The 19821-nt window shown below is 39.0% G+C and overlaps 1 protein-coding gene across 1 annotated transcript; it reads right to left on the minus strand.

Annotated features, from left to right (window-relative positions):
• Positions 1 to 261: 261 nt before the first annotated feature.
• Positions 262 to 19223, minus strand: dpysl4 (dihydropyrimidinase like 4). The gene is made up of 14 exons (XM_036572044.1): positions 19095 to 19223; positions 15283 to 15371; positions 14556 to 14740; positions 10747 to 10911; positions 9110 to 9171; positions 8427 to 8507; positions 8239 to 8307; positions 8030 to 8150; positions 7768 to 7924; positions 5242 to 5383; positions 4722 to 4892; positions 4045 to 4224; positions 2831 to 3002; positions 262 to 1519 (listed from the first exon to the last, which is right to left on the minus strand). The coding sequence occupies exons 1-14, from the start codon at positions 19131 to 19133 to the stop codon at positions 1428 to 1430; spliced, it is 1725 nt and encodes a 574-aa protein (XP_036427937.1). The 5' UTR covers positions 19134 to 19223; the 3' UTR covers positions 262 to 1427.
• Positions 19224 to 19821: the final 598 nt, after the last annotated feature.

The raw sequence follows: 19821 nt of genomic DNA on the forward strand, positions 1-19821 counted from the left end.
CAGATATATCAATGTTATGTAGCAGGGGTCAAGTAAAGTGTTGCCAAACATCCTGACATTGCCCACTCCAAACATTTCTGCTCAGCACATGAGTAGTCTTTGCTTTCTTGGTAATGCAAATAGAGCGTTTTACATGTGAATGGTTTGACCATCATTTTATGAGCACTGCTATGAATGATGAAGTGAAGGAAGATTTGAAAAGACAGAGATAAACAAGTTTCATAGGTTAAAAAAGGAATTGAAAAGAAATTTGTAGTCATATTAAGTCTTCTTTTCCCAAAAAAACTGTTTATTGAGGACATGCGGACCATGCACAGTTAGGAACATAAGACGTATTTACAGACTGAACACAGAAAAAGTAGAAAACAGTAATCTACTGACTGGTTTCCTTTCAGTGGAGCATCACTGACCAGCATGGGCTACTTTTAAAACAGCTCACCAATTTACACCACATTAAAACAGAAGAATGCTTCTGGCTAATCACATCTTTGTATTTTTCACTATAAAAGAGGCCATTTTTTAAAATTAAATCCCTTTGAAAAGTAAAAACGAGAGGTTTACATCGAAAGGCAAAATGATGGCACCTCAAACAAATATGAATCAACAGTTAGGGCCAGAAAGTGGTTTGTTTTTCACAGTAACACGTTTAAGAGCACCAAATATTTCTTAAAAACTTACAAAAATGAGCATATTTAAGGGAATGGAGGAATGGCAATGAATGGCCTGAAGCAAGTTACTGTCTGGTCTATTCCTATATATCTTCCTTAAGGTCTTTTTTTAAACATATTTTAAAACTTTCTGTCAATAGGGAAAGCAAATGCTCAACCACTGGCCTATTGGCTCTTTTTACTTCGCTGACATTTAACGTACAAACCTAACTATAGCAGTTCAATTTTTTAAAGACAATCTACAAGTAGCTTCCTAAAAGTAAAGACACTGACAGAGAGCCCCTCTTGAAAAGTTCAGTCTTAATTTGAATGACAGCAGACAGAAAAAAAGCACTGGTTCAAAGGCAGCACTGAGATGAGATCCATCCAGCGTTATACAGATACTACAATCACCAACTATTCACCTTCATCACATTATCAATGCTACTTGTATGCTAAAGCTGACAGAATGGGTTACTGAGCCTGCGGACTCTGGTTATGTTGCATGCTACACGATGGGACTGGGATTTTGGACGAGAAGAGTTTGAGGCTATCCAAAAAGAGAATATGAGCAGACTTATATGCTTGTCTATACTTCATCTGCTAGTTGAAGCAGTGGGTGCATAGCCCTGTGTGGTGGACTTGGCAGAAGAAGTTGCAGCGTGTATAAAGGTAATGGATAAAATGTTGCTTGCATCATGTTATTGTTTAATGTTAAACTGGAAGCCAAAGGGAGATCGTAACTGTTGCTAATTGCTCGCTTCCCTCAGTGGATGCCACTCATGACAGGGACGTGATGTTGGATCTTCCTCCAGGGGGAGCTACGATCCTCTGTGCAGTGCGCCTGGGGATGTGGTCGTCCATCTGAGTGCCTTCATTAGAGACAAAGACAGTTGAAGCTCTATAATGTTATAGAAAGTTTTTTTTTAATTTAATACTTAAACTTAATACTTTTATGATCCTGAACTTTCCAGCTGAGGTTAAACATAATAAAACTATTTCTTTCTTGAGTTTGTGAACCCAATTATGGGCCACACTGACAGTCAGATCTAGGCCACAGAGCAAGCAGAGCGCGAGAGAGAGAGACTGTGAGAGAGAGAGACTGAGGCCCACAGAGTAAATAAGAAGAGACAAAGAGTAGATGGAGGGGGAGAGGGGAAAAAGGAAAAGAGAGAGAAAAGAAGACATACAATTAAATTGGGGGCACATAGAGTAAGTAAAGAGTACAGAGAGAAAATGAAAGAGAGAGAGAGAGAGAGAGAGATAGAGAGAGGAAGAATTAAACTGGAACCTACAGAGAAAGTAAGAAGAGAGGGGAAAAAAGTAAAGAGAGGGAAAAAAACAGTCAAGGGAAAATTGCATTGAGAATATATAGTAAATAAACAGTAGAGAGAAAGGATGAAAAAAAAGAGAGAAAAGAGAAAGAGTGAAAATGAGAGAGAGAGGGAGAGAGAGAGAGAGGTTTAAACTGGGGCTTAAAGAGAAAATAAGAAGAGACAAACAGTAGAAGGCTAAGAAAAGAAAGAGAGAGACGTAGAGAGATAGAAAAGAAAAAGAGTGAGATAATTGAATTAGGGGGCATATATAGTAAATAAATAGTGGGAAGAGGGAATGAAAAAGGTGAGAGAGAGAAGGGAAAGAGGAAAAAGAGTGAGATTGAGAGACCGAGTGAGAGAGAGAAAGAGAAAGAGAGAGAGAGAGAGAAACGATTAAATTAAGGGGCCTGTAGAGCGAGGAAAGAGTAGTGAGAGAAAATGGAAAATGAAAAAGAGAAAGGGGCAAGAGAAACAGAGGAAAAAGAAAGAAAGCGTGAGAATGAGAGTGACAGGCAGAAATAAGCGGAGAAGGGGGGTTAAGGAGGGAGGAGAAAAGAGTGAGAGAGACAATAAAATTGGGGGGGCATACAGAGTAAAAAAACAATAATGAGAGGGAGAGAGAATAAGAGAGAAAAAAGAAAGAGAGAAATAAAAGACAAGAAATAGTGAGGACGAGCGAGTGAGATGGAAAATTAAATCAGGGGCATACAGAACAAATAAGAGGAGACAAACAAAATGTGAGGGAGGGAGAGAGAGATACAGTAATGAGTAAGAGAGAGAAAAAAAAAAGAGAGAGAGAGAGAGAAAATAAAATGAGTGGCATACAGACTTAATACGAGGAGACAAACCCTGGAGGGCGGAGCCTACCAGACAGGGTGAATCCTGATTGGTGCAGGTTTCTGGCCGGTCCTGCAGCAATCTTCCCTGGACAGGAGGGTCCTCTGGTGGTGGGAGTTGGTGGTACAGACTTTGTCATGCTAATGACATCATGAACAGGCCCGTCATAATTACCTCGAGGGACGCCACGAGCCTCTGCCATCTGCAGCACATTTAAAACCATTACAAACACATTTACATTTACACTGTTACTGACAATATCTATAGTCTCCTTTAACCTCTAGAATACGGAAGTCCACAGAGGCCATGAGGTAGTTATAATTTTCTGGATTGTTATTTTGAGACAACGAGTTAATTATCTTGTGATCTCAAAATAACATCATTGTTATCTTTGGATAACAAGTAACTTATCTTGTTATCTCAAGATGACAACATTGTTATCTTGACATAATGAGTTACTTATCTTGTTATCTCAAGATAACAAAGTTGTTATCTTTAAATAATGAGTTACTTATCTTGTTATCTCAAGATAACAACATTGTTATCTTGAAATAACGAGTTACTTATCTTGTTATCTCAAGATAACAATCTAGAAAATTACAGCAACAGCTCACGGCCTCTCCGGCCTTCCGTACTAGATGTCACTGGTGTAATTTTATTTCTATTTCTCACTCGTAACTCATTGTGGAGAAATTCTGTGTAAAGAGCAGAACTTTAAATCAATACCACATTTCTGTTTGTTTTTATTTTATTACGATCTGAATCCGATCAAAAGTTAGTGCTGTACAGTCTTGATTTGTGGAAAGAAAAACATCCTTTGCATTTCTGCCACATTTTATGTCGCTGCTGACACTGAAAAAAAAAAATCTGAAGTGAAACCTCCTGATACACAATGTAAATTAAATGTAAATGCAATTTATAATATAACTAATTTTATCATTAAATATGTAGTTACATAGTTACTGCTGACTTGTGTGACAAAACAACAGTAATCCCTCTAGACCTCTAAGGGTTAAGGATGATGAAAGTGGCTATAAAAGCTGCTCATGACTTTCTCCAAGCCTTCACTCTCAGAGACAGGGGCCGTATGAGGTCAGTGCCTGATTTTCATTTTGATATTGACAGTCGGTGTCACAACTAACCTTCAGTCCAGCTCAAAGCACCCTCTGCTCTTTTGACTAATAACAGCAAGTCGACACTCATAGCACATTTAAGGGCAGAAACAGCGACTCAGTGAGTCATACCCTGCTGCGGGCTTTGATCCTCTTGTAGACGTAGTCTGGGTAAGCTTTCCTGGGGACAAAGCGACCCGAACCCTCCATCACATCCAGCTTCTCCCCCTCCAGAACGATCCTGCCCTGACTGATGACGACCACGGGGAAGCCCCTGCACTCCATACCTTCAAAGATATTCATCTCCACTGTCTGCAGGTCAAAGAGATGAGGGCAAATGATAAGACAACATGATTTTACAAGACTGTATGTCACTTAAATGCTGGTTTTAATTGGCAGATTTCAATAACCAGCTGCAAAAGTGTCAAAAGTGCACTCTCATGTTCTCTGAAACACTGAAAAAATCATGGGTATTAATAGGGGGTCCCCCTTTGCTGCAGTAACAGCCTCTACTGTGAAGGCTTACACTAGATGCTGGAACATTGCTGTGAGGATTTTGAGGTCAGGTACCGATGTTGGATTAGCACTGGATCACAAACGCTACTCTAACTCATCCCAAAGGTGGATGGAGCTGCGTCACTCCAAAGAATGCAGTTCCACTGCTCCACAGGCCTACACAACGCATTTAAGTGAAATAAATTGACTTAAATAAACTACTTTTTAAATGAAGCACACTTCGCACTATTCTTGATGTAAACCAATATATCACATATAACATGAGAAACTGCAACTCTTAAACTAGTTATTACCAAATTGTGAGATTGGGCCGAGAAGGTTTTGGTCTCCTTGGTGTTCCAAATGACGAGGTCTGCATCAGATCCCACTGCGATTCTTCCTTTGCGAGGGTACAAGTTGAAGATCTTGGCTGCGTTTGTGCTGGTCACTGCCACAAACTCATTCTCATCCATTTTACCTGTGGCCTGGGGGTCAAAAAGAAAGGATCACCATCAAACGTAGGTGGATTAAGTATGACCACAAAGTTATGACTGGAACTAGTTCTAGTACAGAGCAGCGATACGTAATTTTTTTCCAAAAACAGTAACAGAAATGACATTTATTTCCTCTATTTGAAAAACAATGGCTATTTAACCCCCTTAACTGCTGGCTTATTGTTCATGTAATATACTTAAGACTTATTATTCAATGCTATGCTATTAAATGCTATGAAACTGTTATGTTAGTTATGTACTCATGTGAGTCAGGAACTGAAACATAGGCCTACACTTAAGAGTTTAAGGGATTAAACAGAATGCAAGTAAGGTGACATACTACAGCTTTGTCCCAGACGATGCTCATGCGTTCTTCAATGCCGTTGGTCCCCTCAGGAATGAACGTGAAGTTGTCCTTTCCTACAGCTTTCTGAGCCGTGGAGAATGTGCAGTGAGCGCTGGCCGTCACTTGAAGATCCCCACTGAAACACGGGTTGTTAAAATACTTAATAAGCAGTGCCATTCAGTACAAACTTCACTTCCACTGAGAAGTCTATGTTAAAGTTGCCATCAGGGGCTTAAAAGTTAGTTTTAATTCACATTAAGACATGTGTGTTACATGTACATGTGTTATGACTTGCTAATGGTCATCTCATTATCAGCTTTTACAGTAATAACAGAAGCTTGCAATATGCAGATAAGCCTCTATGAAATCATTCACATTTTCATTGTGTGCTGTGAGGATCCTCACTAAATCTCAGACATTCCAGGTGAGTGTTTCTGTAGGAATTTGGATGAATTCAGATTTTCACAAATGTAGGTCCAAAATTTTATTAAACACTTTTATAACTTATAAATAACACATCCACTTTGCACTGTAGTCTATGAAGTTACTGAACAATTAGCCTTAGAATGTAATTAGGCTGAGATTGTAAGGAGTTAATATTTTAGAAGGCATATCACAAATGCAACACACATCAAAACAATTACAATATGACATTTCAAATCAAATAATGAAATAAAACACTTTTTTCCATAAACGGGCCTATGCTACATGATTTTTAGCCTGGTTTTAATCCCTGCTTTGCCCCTTCCGAAAAACATTCACAATATGAAGTGATTTTCCAAGTCTGGAGCTCTACTGGAATCGTTTGACAACATAGATAATCTGTTGATGTGAGAGGGGCAACGAATTAACCTTCCGACTGAGCTCCGGAGTGATCAGAGGCCCTCTGATATTTTCAAATTTGATTTTTATAATTCAAAACGTTCACAAGTCCCATAACGCGAGACAGTCAGCAATGTAACTCAAGCAACAGCCACTGAGAGAGCAAGAAGAGTCGAGAAACAAGATGCATGCATGCCGTGTGTGCAGCGGACCACAGAGACAGAGGAGCTGCTTGTTGAATGGAGGCAAATAAAAGCCATTACCATGTTTATGTGTGGATCCAGACATCAAGGCTTTCTCTTTACAATTACATACAATTTTAAATCAGCTGCCAGTATGTAGTGAAATCTTCTCCACATTCATCCTCAGTTTGTGCTTTTGCTATATATAAAAGCATGAACTGGTCTAGTTTTTACTTTGTTTGTGTCACATGATAACTGAGGAGCTCTGGGATTCTGATTCATATTCATAGTTATAACTTCTTACATGTATTATACCAATTTTCTGCCTTATAATCTAATGTACGCACCCTCACAAAAAAACAAGAAATTCTGTGAAAGACTGCTGTTAAGCTTGTGATGCTCTTTGTTTTAGAAATCTTCTAGGATTTTAAACATTGTGTTGCATGCACCCACCTAACTCTGTTACCAGATTAACTAGTAAACTGCTGGCTCTCTGAGAGTGAAATATTATCACTGTGTTGAGCTGCTAGCAAGCAATGAGGAGTGAAAGGAGAGGAGTGAGAACTCTTGGCTGTGAAAACTACTCACATCAAAACATTGTGTAAAATTGCTACAATAAAAACAGCACTTAAACACAATTTAAAAAAAGACTCTTCTAAATGTTGACCTGCTGGCTCATCTATAAAGACAAAAATCTAATTTGTGTTTGGTTTTGTAAATCATTCATATTTCCATTGAAATACAGCGGGGTCCAAAAGTCTAAGACCACTAGTAAGAATTCTTCTGTTTTGCATTCTTTTATAATAGAAATATTTTCATTACAAACTTTATTATCAGCATAACAATTTGAATGAAAATTAGAATCTTTAAAATTTTGCAATTTTTACATGAATTTAGAATGAATTTCAGAATTTACATGAATTTCAGAATGTTCTTCTTTTGCATTAGTCACAGCATGCACTTGAGCTAGCACTCCACAAAATTGTACAAAAGCCTCTGATAAGTAGATCAAATCCACCTGAAAGTCATCTGAACACGTGCTTCAATGGTAGAGATAAGACTAAAAAAAAATGACCTTTTTGTACAAAGGCCTCAACATGGTCAGTGTCACAAATCTGCCTAAATTTTAGTAGTGATTTAGAAGTAGTGCAGAATCTTGAACGTTTTTTTATTTTACTTTATTTTAACTTTTTTGTTTTAAATTTTTTCTTTTTTTTGTTCTGTTGTTTATTTCCAAGTTTAAATGAAAAAAATCCCTGATTTTCTATGTGGTCTCAGACTTCTGGACCTCACTATATGCTCCATCAGTGCTACTGAAGAACAAATGTACAGGGACTTCCTCCAAAAACAGGTGGAAATTATATTTCATGTCTATGGTAAAAACAGGTTAATTAATACGAACTGCAAAAACTGAGCTATATATACATATAAATATATACAGGATGTGTAAATTTTCACTCTGAGTGTTTTTATACCATCTTGTTCTCTACGACTGGTACTACAAAGTGACTCTCACCAGGACAGCATGGAGTTGAGGTAGTCTGGGGTCGCTGGATCTGGACTGAGTGGTGGAGACATGACGAAAGCAGCAGCTTTGGCCCAGTTTTTGCTCCAATAGTGTGATCCATCAGTGCCAAGACTGGCTGCGATTGGCTCGCCATAAACAACCATGCCTAGCAATCAAAACCAAGCAAATTATTGTCTGTTCCTTTGCTGCTCTGCATGCTTCCTACACCATTTATCTAATGTACATTCTGTATCACTGAAAGGATTCACACCCTTTTTCCTGGCCTTGGCAATGACATCAGCAGCAGGTTTACTCATCACCTTGGTGACATAGAGGGGGCAGTTGGCCTGCTTAGCGATGGTGATGGCCCGATACACTGCCTCTGTTTCCACCTAGCCAACACAAACACTCTCTATGAGCTAAACTGGTATTAGACTAGCATGAGTGCCTATAATTTAACCAGCTCTTAATTCTTTCTACCTCCTCTGAATGGCTTAGCACATGTCCCTCAGGGCCTGTGATCCCCAGGTCCAACAGCTTCTTCTGCTCCTGGGACCACAAAAAGAGACCAACAAGACCTCTCAGAAAGAACAGGTTGTAATGAAAAATGAGACTATTTAAAAGGTATACAGGAAGCAGTGCTATTTTATGTATGATCGAGTTTTTACCTCATCAATAATGTCACCGTTCTCAGCATGAACTTGAGCAATAGCTCCCAGATCTCTCAGAATGCTAAAAATCTCATACATCTGCAGACAGACAAAGAATCAGCCTTAAAATGTTACATCATTCACTTAACCATTTAATCACAAGCAAAAAAGGGCTAAATTTAATCTACTGTCCTCCATCAGTTAACTGATTTATCAATGCTGTTGCACATTTACTTTGACAAAAAAAATCTAACAAAGCAAAACATTTTGTAGATGTTTGTTTGTGTCACAAACTACAATAGTGAACAAAAAAATACATGGCTATATTCTTACACTTAAGTCATGTTTTTTTGTTACTGTGATAAAAGAAATCAATAATAAATCCTTAGCAATCTGAGTTGTGTTCTGAATATATTCATGTTCACTCAATGTGCAACAATAAAAGCAGCAGCTTCTTTTACGCAAAGACAGAAAACATGGAATCACACAGAAAACTCCAATTCCACATGCTGATCCATTTTACTATGATCAATGTAGACATGCACGTGGTCCCAACTATTCTGGGAGCATATTTTAATGAGTTAAAGGGAACAAACACAAATACTGCCACATGGGGTTTCTAACTAGTTTAAGCTGACAGCGATCAATAGTCTTAGACAGTGAGACACTCTCTACTGACAGACAGAAACTTCCACACTTACTTGTGAATCTGAGCTTTGATACTTGTCCTTGTAAGTCATGTAAACCAGGAATGAGTTCACACCTAAAACACAGGAAGAGATTGAAAATCATTTCACACAAACAGGGGGTCGATTTTGATTGTAAAAATGTGAACTATGACCAACAAACTATGATTAACTAAGAAAAAGTGTATTTAGATTACTTGTATTTTCTCACTGTTTATACTCTTGTCCAGTGGAACTAATCCATGAAACAATGCACATAACATTTCCAACAGACTGACCATAACTCTGAGTACAACAAAGCTGTCCTTCTCCAAAAGGCTGGATATATAGTAAACAAACATGAAAAACCTGCTGTTTTTATCCTTATAATGTAAGCAATAATGTTAGAATCAAGCAAGTCAGTATTTATGTTCATAATTATGTGCCAGATGACTATAACTAATGCAGAAAAACAGACTTTTTATTGTAAGTAAATAGGTTCCAGCAGAACATGCTTTTAGTCATCTTCTTGTACTCCCATAAAAACATCATCCGTCACAGAATTCACTGCATTATTTTAATCACCCTCTTGACGACTGTAACATAACATGGTTTTGAAGCATATAAACAGCTCACAGTGAGAGCTAGCCAGGCTGCAGTTCAGCCTTCACATGGCAGAGTTAGTTTTAATGCAGTGTTGCAACTAAACAGTGTACAGTAAACAATGTGCGAGGTCCATATTCTAAATTCTATGTGATGGAAATAAAAAAAAATGTACATTTTACTGTGATCATTTTGCTGTTCTACTGTCAGGCCTCCCACTGGCTTAGCAGAGACTAACACTCCTCACTGACTAACACTCCTCACTTTGTTCAGAACTTCAACTCTCAGAATCCTATAGGGGATCACATGACCACAGACTCTCCATCCACCTATCTACACTTCCGTTCACCTAATTATTGATTGTTGACACCTGTTCTAGTGCCTATATAACCTGTTTGTGTCCGTAGCCTCACTTTGAAGTACTGTTTCAGTCTACTGTGCATCACTGGGCCTTTATTTCTGTGTTTGACTTCCCGGTTTTGTTTTCTTGCTTCTTTTCTCGTTCTTGATTCTAGCCTGACCCCTTTTTGACTCTTTTGTGTAGTGACCTCTAGCTTGTGTTCTCTCATTCTGATTTAGCTGAGCCTGCAGTGCCCCATTTGCCCGTGTATGGATTCCTGTCTGTTTTTGTACTACGATTCCAGATTAGCTCATATTAAGTATTTTAACCACAGTCTGCTCTGTGAGCGTCTGACTCTTTCAAAGCCGTCACATCTACTTTGATGTCAAAAATAAATGCGCCATTGCTGAACACAGCCTCTTTTACTAATCATATTTATTATGATATAAATATATTTATATATTCTTTGTGTCATTTGGTTCAAAAAATATAATTGTATTAAATTGATTTTTTATTTTTGTATGAAATTATCTGATTTTTTAACCACTGTTACAGTTAACTCCTTCCTCTGTTGCCCTGACTTTGGGGTGAGTTGTAACATTTGCTCTCACGCCACTTTCTTGTGAATTGCTCACAAATCTTGGGGGCTCAAAACAGAGTTGTCATTTGTATCTGAGATATACTTTCCTGTTTTGACCAGGACTGTTATGTTGAATAAATCTGTTGTTACCGTGATCTTTGACCAGCGTCTCCAGCTCCTCAAACATGCCTTCATGCCAGCGGGTGATGTCTATGTGCAGAGAGTAGTCACAACATGACCTCTTATCGGCCGTATCCCTCCACTGGTCAAAAGCAGCCAGCAAGCTTGCTCCCGGCTCGGGCACAACATGGTCAACTGCGGGGAGAAAGGCAGAAAAATATCTTGATGGGTTTGAAACATGAAAATTAAATACTTTATTAGCCTACAACAACATGAGTTTATTTCTTAGGGCAGGAACAGTTCACTGAATAGTGCTTGATTCTAAAGGACCCATATCATGGGACATTTTATTTTTCTTTATTTTTTAATGAAAGAGTTTGATGTTGTATGTAAACACTGCTAAAGCTTCACAAAAGACCATTCACTCTCTCATATATGAGTTCATATATGAAAACTAAGCTGCAAAAACAGCCCATTTTGAATTCACTGTTTTAGTGATGTCAAAAAACCAAATTTATTTACATATATATCAGCCTACAGCATTATAGCCCCACCCACACACACTGAAGTTCTAAGGAGTGTTTGGGCCTGGACTGCTTTTGGAATGAAGTGCAAAATAGAGCAGCCAATCAGAGCAGACATCATTTGCACATGCCAGTCTTACAGGCACAGTAACAAAACCACCCTGTTTAACTGTAAGGGATAAAGAAAGATCATGTAAAAAATCATTTGAATCTGTTTTTGTACATAAAATCACACACACATTATAAGCGGACCTCAGTAGGAAAACATAAAATAGCAGAAAAACCATGGGTTATGAGCCCTTTAATATAGTGGCTTTATTTCCTTATCGATTAGTTTTACAAATTCCAGTGAATTAATTCCAGTGGATGAAATTACAGTTTTAGATATTACACAACTAATTGTGCAGGCAAGACTTTGCACAATATGTTGAAAAAGAAAATAAAACACTAGATACTAAATGTTATAATTTTATTTACAGATTGCTTCCAGAAGTGGCATCTTAATGTGTATAACTTTCCAAAATTAGCCAAAACATTGAAATAACATGATACAGAAACTTCATCTGATCTACAATTACATATCCAAACATCTAGTGAATATTTTCTATGTCTCTATGCTTGAAGGAGCACATTTTGGAGTTCCCCTAAATGCACCCTGCACAGGGGGCACTGCAGCTGTTTGTGACAGGAGAAGAGAGCAGGCAGAGTGCAGAGAGGAGAGCAGAGGATTACAGTATGTGACAGCACAGTGACCCTGATTCATATGATTTAATTAGAATGGGCAAGCTCGCACCATGTCTGCCACTGTAACACGCATCCACTGCTCCTGGTAGACTGTTTACCACAAAAGAGTGACCAGTCACATCCTCCTGACTCGGTGAGCATTTCAGCCTCTGCTGCCAGCTGCTTTATGTTCAGATTCCTTCAGACTGTCTCTTCTTTTCATATTCCTTTAGACTCTACTTTTTGACTGCTTTTGCCTCCCTTCACTCTTTACTTCTCTGATCATCTTTGTTCTAGTCTCAGTTAGGGCTGGGCGATAAAACGATAACGATAATTATCGCTATATAACTTTTCCTCGATAGAGCGATACGACATGTTCAATAAATGTTCGATATAATACACCACTCTCACACTCCCACGTTCAGCGAAAGCCCTGGTGGCGTTTTCTACTGCAAGGAAAGCGACACTACTCTGCTGTCGCCAGGAGAGGGCACACTTCCAAGTTTTTCTACATGATTAGAGAGGGAGGGGGCCACGAGTAAGATGAGTCTTTAGCAACGGCTGAAACGCGGAGTTATACATTCCCTGTTTGAGCAGAGCAACAGGCGATCTGTTCTCCTGTGACCGAGTGTGAGTGACGAGATCAGTGGTGTAACTATACTGTCCTACAGCGAACTCACCTCTTTCCGTGCATCCTAACAACTTTAGCAGCGATAAATCACAATCCTCACAACTACAGCGCTGTTACAGCGCTCAGTCATATTTGGTATTAGTGCATTCCCAAGCAACGAAAGTGAAAGAAGAAGTGGGTTCATGTAAATTACAGCCCTGATTTAAACGAAAGTAAACTGAGGAAGCTGTGAGGCATTGGAGAGCGGGAGAGCGCTAACCTAGCTTTCCAGGCTAGCTGTTGTTAGCAGCTGGCTAACTTAAAGCAGCGCTCCGTCACTCGCACAACACGGAGAACTGATGATACTGTGGATCAAACACGACACAAAAGCAACGCTTTCAGTTTAAACGTACCTAAAAGGAGGACTCTGTTTGTCTGGTGTTGATATTTTGCGGTTCACCACTTAAACTACTACGATAGTATAGAGAAATCCAGTCGTTGCTTCTGGTGTTTGAATACTGTGATGTCGTTTGTAGCGGGGTAGCTGAGCGCTCGTCACCAGCTAAAAATAATGTTTTCTTTCTTAAATTATGACTATACAAAATAGCCATGCTTTTCCAGCTGGTAAAAACAGCTCACCAGACACTCTCTCCCACTCTCCTATGACAGATCTGTGAAATGTTCCACTGTTTGGCGAGTGTCATGATTCGACCATAAAGGATAGTTTAAAACAGCAGTTAACCACCCAGCAGCAAAAATCAGCCTTCAAACTTGAAAGAAATAATGATTTGACATTTATCGCGATATGTATTGATTTCGAACGATATGAATTTTGTTTATCGTGATAACATTTTTGGCCATATCGCCCAGCTCTAGTCTCAGTCCTAGGGAACCCCTGTATTGTACAGTCTAGTACTTTTCCTGCCCTTTCAAACATAATTGACCTTTAGCAATCTAGAATTGTGATTGTGGTATATGTTAATTTTACATTACAAAGTTATTGATATGTAAATAGGTAATTACATAGCTATTACATAGTTATTGACGGAAATATATTCAATTTATTCTTTACATTTAATTAATAGTAGGTCCAGTACCACTTTACAAGACTATCCTGTAAAGGGTTTAGGAATGGTTTAAAATTCATTAATAGGTATAACACAATAATAAAAATGGCAACAGTGACTTGTTGCTTGCCAAAGAGCAAGCCCACCTTTATCCATACTGTTAGAGCTGATTACTTAACTTACTCTGTCTTCTCCATCAGTTTCATCAAATATTCATATTTATCAGACAGAACAGCTCATGGTGCCCTGTTTATTTATGGTTTATAACTGTGTGTTCATGATGTTCAAAGTATTTATGACCTAAATAATAACAATTAATAAACTAATTTTAAGCCATTTATAAAGAGGTGCCACAAGTCCAAAATCTGGCTTTTTCCATTTGTTTTGACATCATTAAATGAAATGTGAAAAATGTGGCAAATAATGTAAAGAATGTTTTTTCTTTCCATGAAACAAAAAAATGTAAATACTTAAGCATTCAGCCTTAACAGCGCCGACAAGCCAATAAAAATGCCTGCTCCAAAATCTACACCGCTGATCTGCACCTCACATTCATTTCTAGTCTAAGCCACACCCACTTTCAGTTTGTTTTTAAAAGATGGATTCAAAAAAAAGTATAGGTTAAGAATTGGAAGTCATGGTCTTGGAATTCGTATCGATATTGGAAACATTCTGAATGGCATCCAGTCCTAGCCACGAGTGAGAAATACAAAATAAATGGGGGGCACTGGAGGGCTGAGATAATAGAATCTGATTAGCATCAGTTTGAATAGGAAAAGCACAACAATGTACAATGCAGGCGTCCCTGAGGACAGCGTCTGAGAACGGGTCTAATCCTCTTCCTAGTGCCTCATCCTTTCTCTTCTCCTGCCTTCATCAGCCCTCTAGTATAACAGTCATGCAGCGTTGACCTACTGATCATGGTGGTTCCTCCTGCCAGGGCAGCGCGAGTGCCGTGGTAAAAGTCGTCAGCGGGGCTCATGCCCAGGTGAGGCGCCTGGAGGCTGGTGTTGACGTCAATGCCACCCGGGATCACTATGTGTCCATATGCATCCACAGTCTTCACCCCACTGGGCACGATGAGGTTCTCCCCAATCTGTCTGAGGGACAGATGATTACAGGAGCAGTTCAACCAAAACTGCTAAATCAAGCAAAAGCCTTTGTTTGTAAACCTTTAGTTTATTGTTAACCTTTTTTGGTAACATACATACATACATACATCATCTAAACCGCTTATCCTTCTGGGTCGCGGTGGGGTGCTGGAGCCTATCCCAGCTGTTTTTTTGGTAACATAATCATCTTTAAACTACTAAACACAAAAATACTGTTCATACTGTTGTGATACAAACTGATTTACAAACTTCTATAATTGTGTAAATCTATCAAAGTACTTTATTAACAAAAATATTTTAAAAATGGATGATATTTTGATATTTAATTTGTCACTTCAATGAAAAAATAGATGATGCATGACAGGAAAGTGCTCTAAGGGTTGCTAGTGACCTGTATGTATTTAAGGGCTAAACAATAGCAGTAGGTTAAAACTGATGTCCAAAATAATCATTAATGTGTATTTTTTATTATTGATTTTGTGATGCATTGAAATGTTTTGCCTCTAAGTTTAAGAGCATCAGGCACTTACTTGATGGTCCCATCCTCAATATAAATGTCAGCATAGAAGGACTGGTCATCATTTACGATTTTTCCACCTTTGATGATGAGCTTATCACTCTGTAGAAACATCAAAATATAATTAATGACTACGCCCAAAACGAGTAAGAAATAGCATTATGGTGTTTCTTGTGTTATCCACAATATCTGACTACCTTGTTGATGGCCAGATGTTTTTAAGCACATTTTAGTGAGTTTTAATTTTTACACTCAGGTAACAAGTCATATTTACCACTAGTGCTAAGTATTATTTAACATCCAATTAATTTTGAAAGCAGTTCTGTTAACTGCTTCTTTAATACACCAAATTAATGCTAAATGAACTATGCAAGGTAATTAAATTTCATTTGTGGATTTAATACAACTGTTTTTCTCTTTTCCATTGGAAGGTAGTGTTTACAGTGAAAACAAACAGGCATAATGACAGTAAAATCAATAATCTGAATGACGCCTTTTTATCTCAGAGCAGGGCTTGAATTTGCATAAGGACAGATCCAGGTCTGAAAGAGCACTGATGGAAGGATTACAGTGCAGTGAAAAGAAACAGACAAGATAAAGGCAAACGTTTTAGTTAATGTATGCAAATCCTCATGAATATGTTGAATACGTAGGGCTCTTTAATGAGATAAGGCGGAGACTGACTGACAGACAGGAACATCAGAGAACTCGTACTGAAAGTGAAGTCTGTGCACCTACCCCAGCAGCCCTTGAAAACATTAGTTAAAGCTCATTTAGGTTTTTACATCGATGTACATGGTGACACTGAATTCAGTTTTTAAGGCCTAGTATTATTAGGACATTTAACTGTCCACAGTTACACCGTTAGTTGCCCCAGTATAAATGATGACCCCACTCAAAAGCACCCTTGTGGTAATTCTTCATTAAAGTAGTTACACCTGCTCCTCCATTAAAAAATTAATTTGTCCTACTTTACCTGATTTCCCAGTTTTACTAAACTCACACTGCACCTCTGTCCAATGTTTGGGGATATCTAGCTTTTCAATAGGTTTTCCCAGGTTAATTTAAACTGGTTAATCCCTTAAATGGCCGGGCAGGCTGGGGGGGCAAACTGTTATTACACACTTCTATAACCTAAGAACAGCCCAACCAGTTTGCAATGAAGTCCCTGTTGTTACTGATTATAAGCCTTAGTATGTAATAAGTCTGGGATTTGAAGGGGTTAAACAAGCACTGAGCATGTAAATATTTGTGCCTGTATTTGTGACAGTGCGACCTTCAGAAAAATCCCATAGCCCACTGATTTTACCATCTGTTGTGATGTCAGAACTTATCAGCACTGAAATGTTTCAGATGTTTAAACATCCTTTGGGCCAAAAGATTTTCAGTGTTTGCTTTTAAAAAGAAGTTCCAACATTTCAAAATTTCTGCATGATTAAATTGTTTAGATATAAAAAAAGTCATTCAAAGTCATCTGATGAGAAATGAGCCATTCTAAAGAAACTCACCAACTCTGATTTCCTTTACAGTGATGGTGATAGGAACCAGGGGTTGTGCCATTTTATTTACAATCCAATACCACCAGTGCACCTTCCGGAGATTTTCTATGTAATGTTGATAATGGTAAAATAAGTAATATGTTGATAAGTGCTAAAACAAAAAAATAAATACATTTTCTAAGGAGACTGTTTTACCCTACATAGTCTACATATAGCCTATCTCTTTGCTTGAATTTTTAGGGGTAGGTGCACAAAAACAATGTCTCTGGCATCAGGCAGTGTAACAATTTTGTGCAGTTCTTTTTCTTTTTTATGAGGTAGCTTATAAAGGCATTAAACACTGCAGATCACCACCACTGTGAACAACTCTAACTTAGCATATTTCTCTATACTGATGTATTTCACACCAAACCACTCTGAATGACTTTGTTGACATCTTATGTAGAAATTTTGAAAAACTGGTGAAATTCCCCTTTAAGTCAACCTGAAATCAAAACTGACCCTTCTTACCTCCTTAGTTCATATTCCTGGTCACATTAAGCATGATTTGCCATATCATAGACATAATTCTTGTTTTAATGTTATCTTCTAAAAAGTGTAATGACTTTTGCCTGCCTCTAAAATGTCGTCTGATTTTCGATAACATTGCCGTTCACCAGTGGACAGGGAAAAATATCGTTAACCCCCTAAATGACCAGGGCCCACTGAAAGGCCCAAAGTTTTATTACACACTTCTAAAACCTAAGAATAGCTCAGCCAGTTTGCATTGAAGTCCCCTGTAGTTACTGAATAATAAGCCTTAGTATGTAATAAGCCTGAGATTTTAAGAGGCCAACCAATTGCAGCACATATCACCCCCTCCCACCACCCCCACCTATAACTGAGAGAAAACTCAGACACCTTTCTTAATATTGCAACTCTCTCAGAGACATGTCAGGGTATGTAAAGGAAAATGTGCCACAATTTCTGATTCATGCTGACTTAGTTTGGAAAAGAAAATTGTCAAATGATTATTTAGGCTAAACACGCTCTTCATGTCAACAAATCTGATGGTTGAAAAATACATCCAAAGTATCAGCAAAACTGCTGTTTTATGTTAACAAAACTTCAGCAGATGTTTTTTCCTTATATAATTGAAAAGCAGCAGCAAGAAAACACAAATTTCAAAATTTCGTTTTGTCAAACTTTCGACGGGCAGTGGATTTTGTATCATCTCTGTACTGTATTTGAACCAATTCATATTCACCCACCCCTTCATTCCTCTCTGCTCTCCTCTGCCCTAATGTGCCAGACTGCTGGGCGCATTAGGCCAATCAGCCATGAAGGCGACTCCCTGAACCTTATAAAGTATTTTCCCTGCTGCGCTGCCTGACATGAACTTCAGCTCACGGTATTACATTAAAGAATAATCGTCTCTATTAGCAAGAGCCTGGGCCATGTTTTGCACATTTCATCCTAAAGGTTGTTGCCCAGCTTTCTGCTGAGGGCATAGATGCTTCTAAAAAACAGATCATGCTGGTAATGCAGTGTGACAAGTCCATGGGCAGCCCGGCACCAGGCCCAGCTCCAAACCGCTGCTGATCATGTCATATTCAGGGCCTTGGTCATGCTTCCGGCATGGCAGGGAATGCAAGCCAGAGCAAAGGAGTGACTAATGACAGCCAGCAGTCTGAACAAAACCTGCAGTCTAATAGCAGGACGCCCAAAGACACTTTTTAAGAAGTACATGTCCAATGCACATCTTTTGTCTCAAAAGTGAACCCCACCCTGTCTGACTCTCCATCGCTGAGGGTGCCACAAATGTGGGTCATCCAAGAAGCCGGTAAGCCACACTGTGCTTAATTGCACGGAAGGGAATCAGGTTCTATTAGTCAGACAGTGAACATTTTTTTTTGAGACATTAACGGTGCTAAATTACCAGAAACGGAGTCATTTTACCTCACAAACACGGCTAAACGTGTCATCCCAGATTAGAGATCCAAAACAAAGCGGCTAGACTGAGTCCATCAATCTGAGGATGTGGGAAACAATGGCGTATCGATAACGTCTCCGCCATAGTAGTGTCTTTATGCTATAAATTCGCTTTTCTCTGCACAATTTCTTTCACCAACATGAACCGACAGCTGCTAAGCTACTTATTCACGGTCCCTAAACCGAAGCAGCAGCCTGCACTGGTTGTCAGACGCAGGGGGAGCAGGATGCTGCTAGCGGCTATACTCGCTCGTCACTGCCCCGGTAAAAGCCTCTCGGCTCCGGCTACCAGCTCCGAGTCTCCCCGCGGCGCCCCGCCTGTGGCTCCGTCCACCGTTTCTGTCAGTCTGCTTACCGTTAAACGGGGGATGTTCTTCTTGCCCTGGAAAGACATGGCGCCGGTTTAAGGGGGAAGAGTTTTTAATTCTGGGGTGGCAAAAAAAGGAAAGCCACCGAGAGAGATGGATTTGTGTGTCACGTTGGAGGAAAAGCTGCAGTGAGCATGTGCAGAAGAGGAGAGGTGGCAGTGAAGGGGGTGCGGTGGGGTTTATGCTAACGAGGTGGACAAAAGTGCCCCAAATCCCACCCTCTTTTCTCCTCCAACCCCCTCCCCACTGCTCCTCTCTCCCCGTATAGTCCTCTACCCGCTTACGCCCCACCCCCACCGCTCCTCTGTCCCAGTCGAACACTGCAAAAAGGCAAAATTTAGTCAATTTATCTAATATTTCTAATTGTTAGACTGTTTAGACTTTTAAAAAAGGCTTTTCAGGGGTTCTTTACTAAAGAAAATGTAGCTGTACAGAACCATATGCAACACATTCTCCATCAGTCTGAAGAACCATTTCACCATGCAAAGAACCATTTAAGCATGCAAATAGTTTTTTAAATGTTCATTGTTCTATATAGAACCAAAGGGGGTTCTGTTATGTTGTAGTGTTATGATGTTAAGCTTGTAACAATAGAGGAACCCTTTTCGGTGCTATATAGAACAATTTTCCATAAGGTTCTGTATAGAACCAAATACAACAAATTATCTTTCAATCTGAAGAATGATTTCACCATGCAAGGAACCATTTAAGCAT

This window comes from Colossoma macropomum, unplaced genomic scaffold (assembly GCF_904425465.1).
Source record: "Colossoma macropomum unplaced genomic scaffold, Colossoma_macropomum, whole genome shotgun sequence".
NCBI classification, from domain to species: domain Eukaryota; kingdom Metazoa; phylum Chordata; class Actinopteri; order Characiformes; family Serrasalmidae; genus Colossoma; species Colossoma macropomum.

Coding starts and splice junctions, on each gene's coding strand:
- dpysl4 (XM_036572044.1), bottom strand. CDS start 19,133: ATGTCTTTCCAGGGCAAGAAGAACATCCCCCGTTTAACG. Junction 9,172..10,746: donor GACGCTGGTCAAAGATCACG/GTAACAACAGAT, acceptor CCTGTGTTTTAG/GTGTGAACTCATTCCTGGTT. Junction 8,508..9,109: donor ATCAAAGCTCAGATTCACAA/GTAAGTGTGGAA, acceptor GTCTGTCTGCAG/ATGTATGAGATTTTTAGCAT.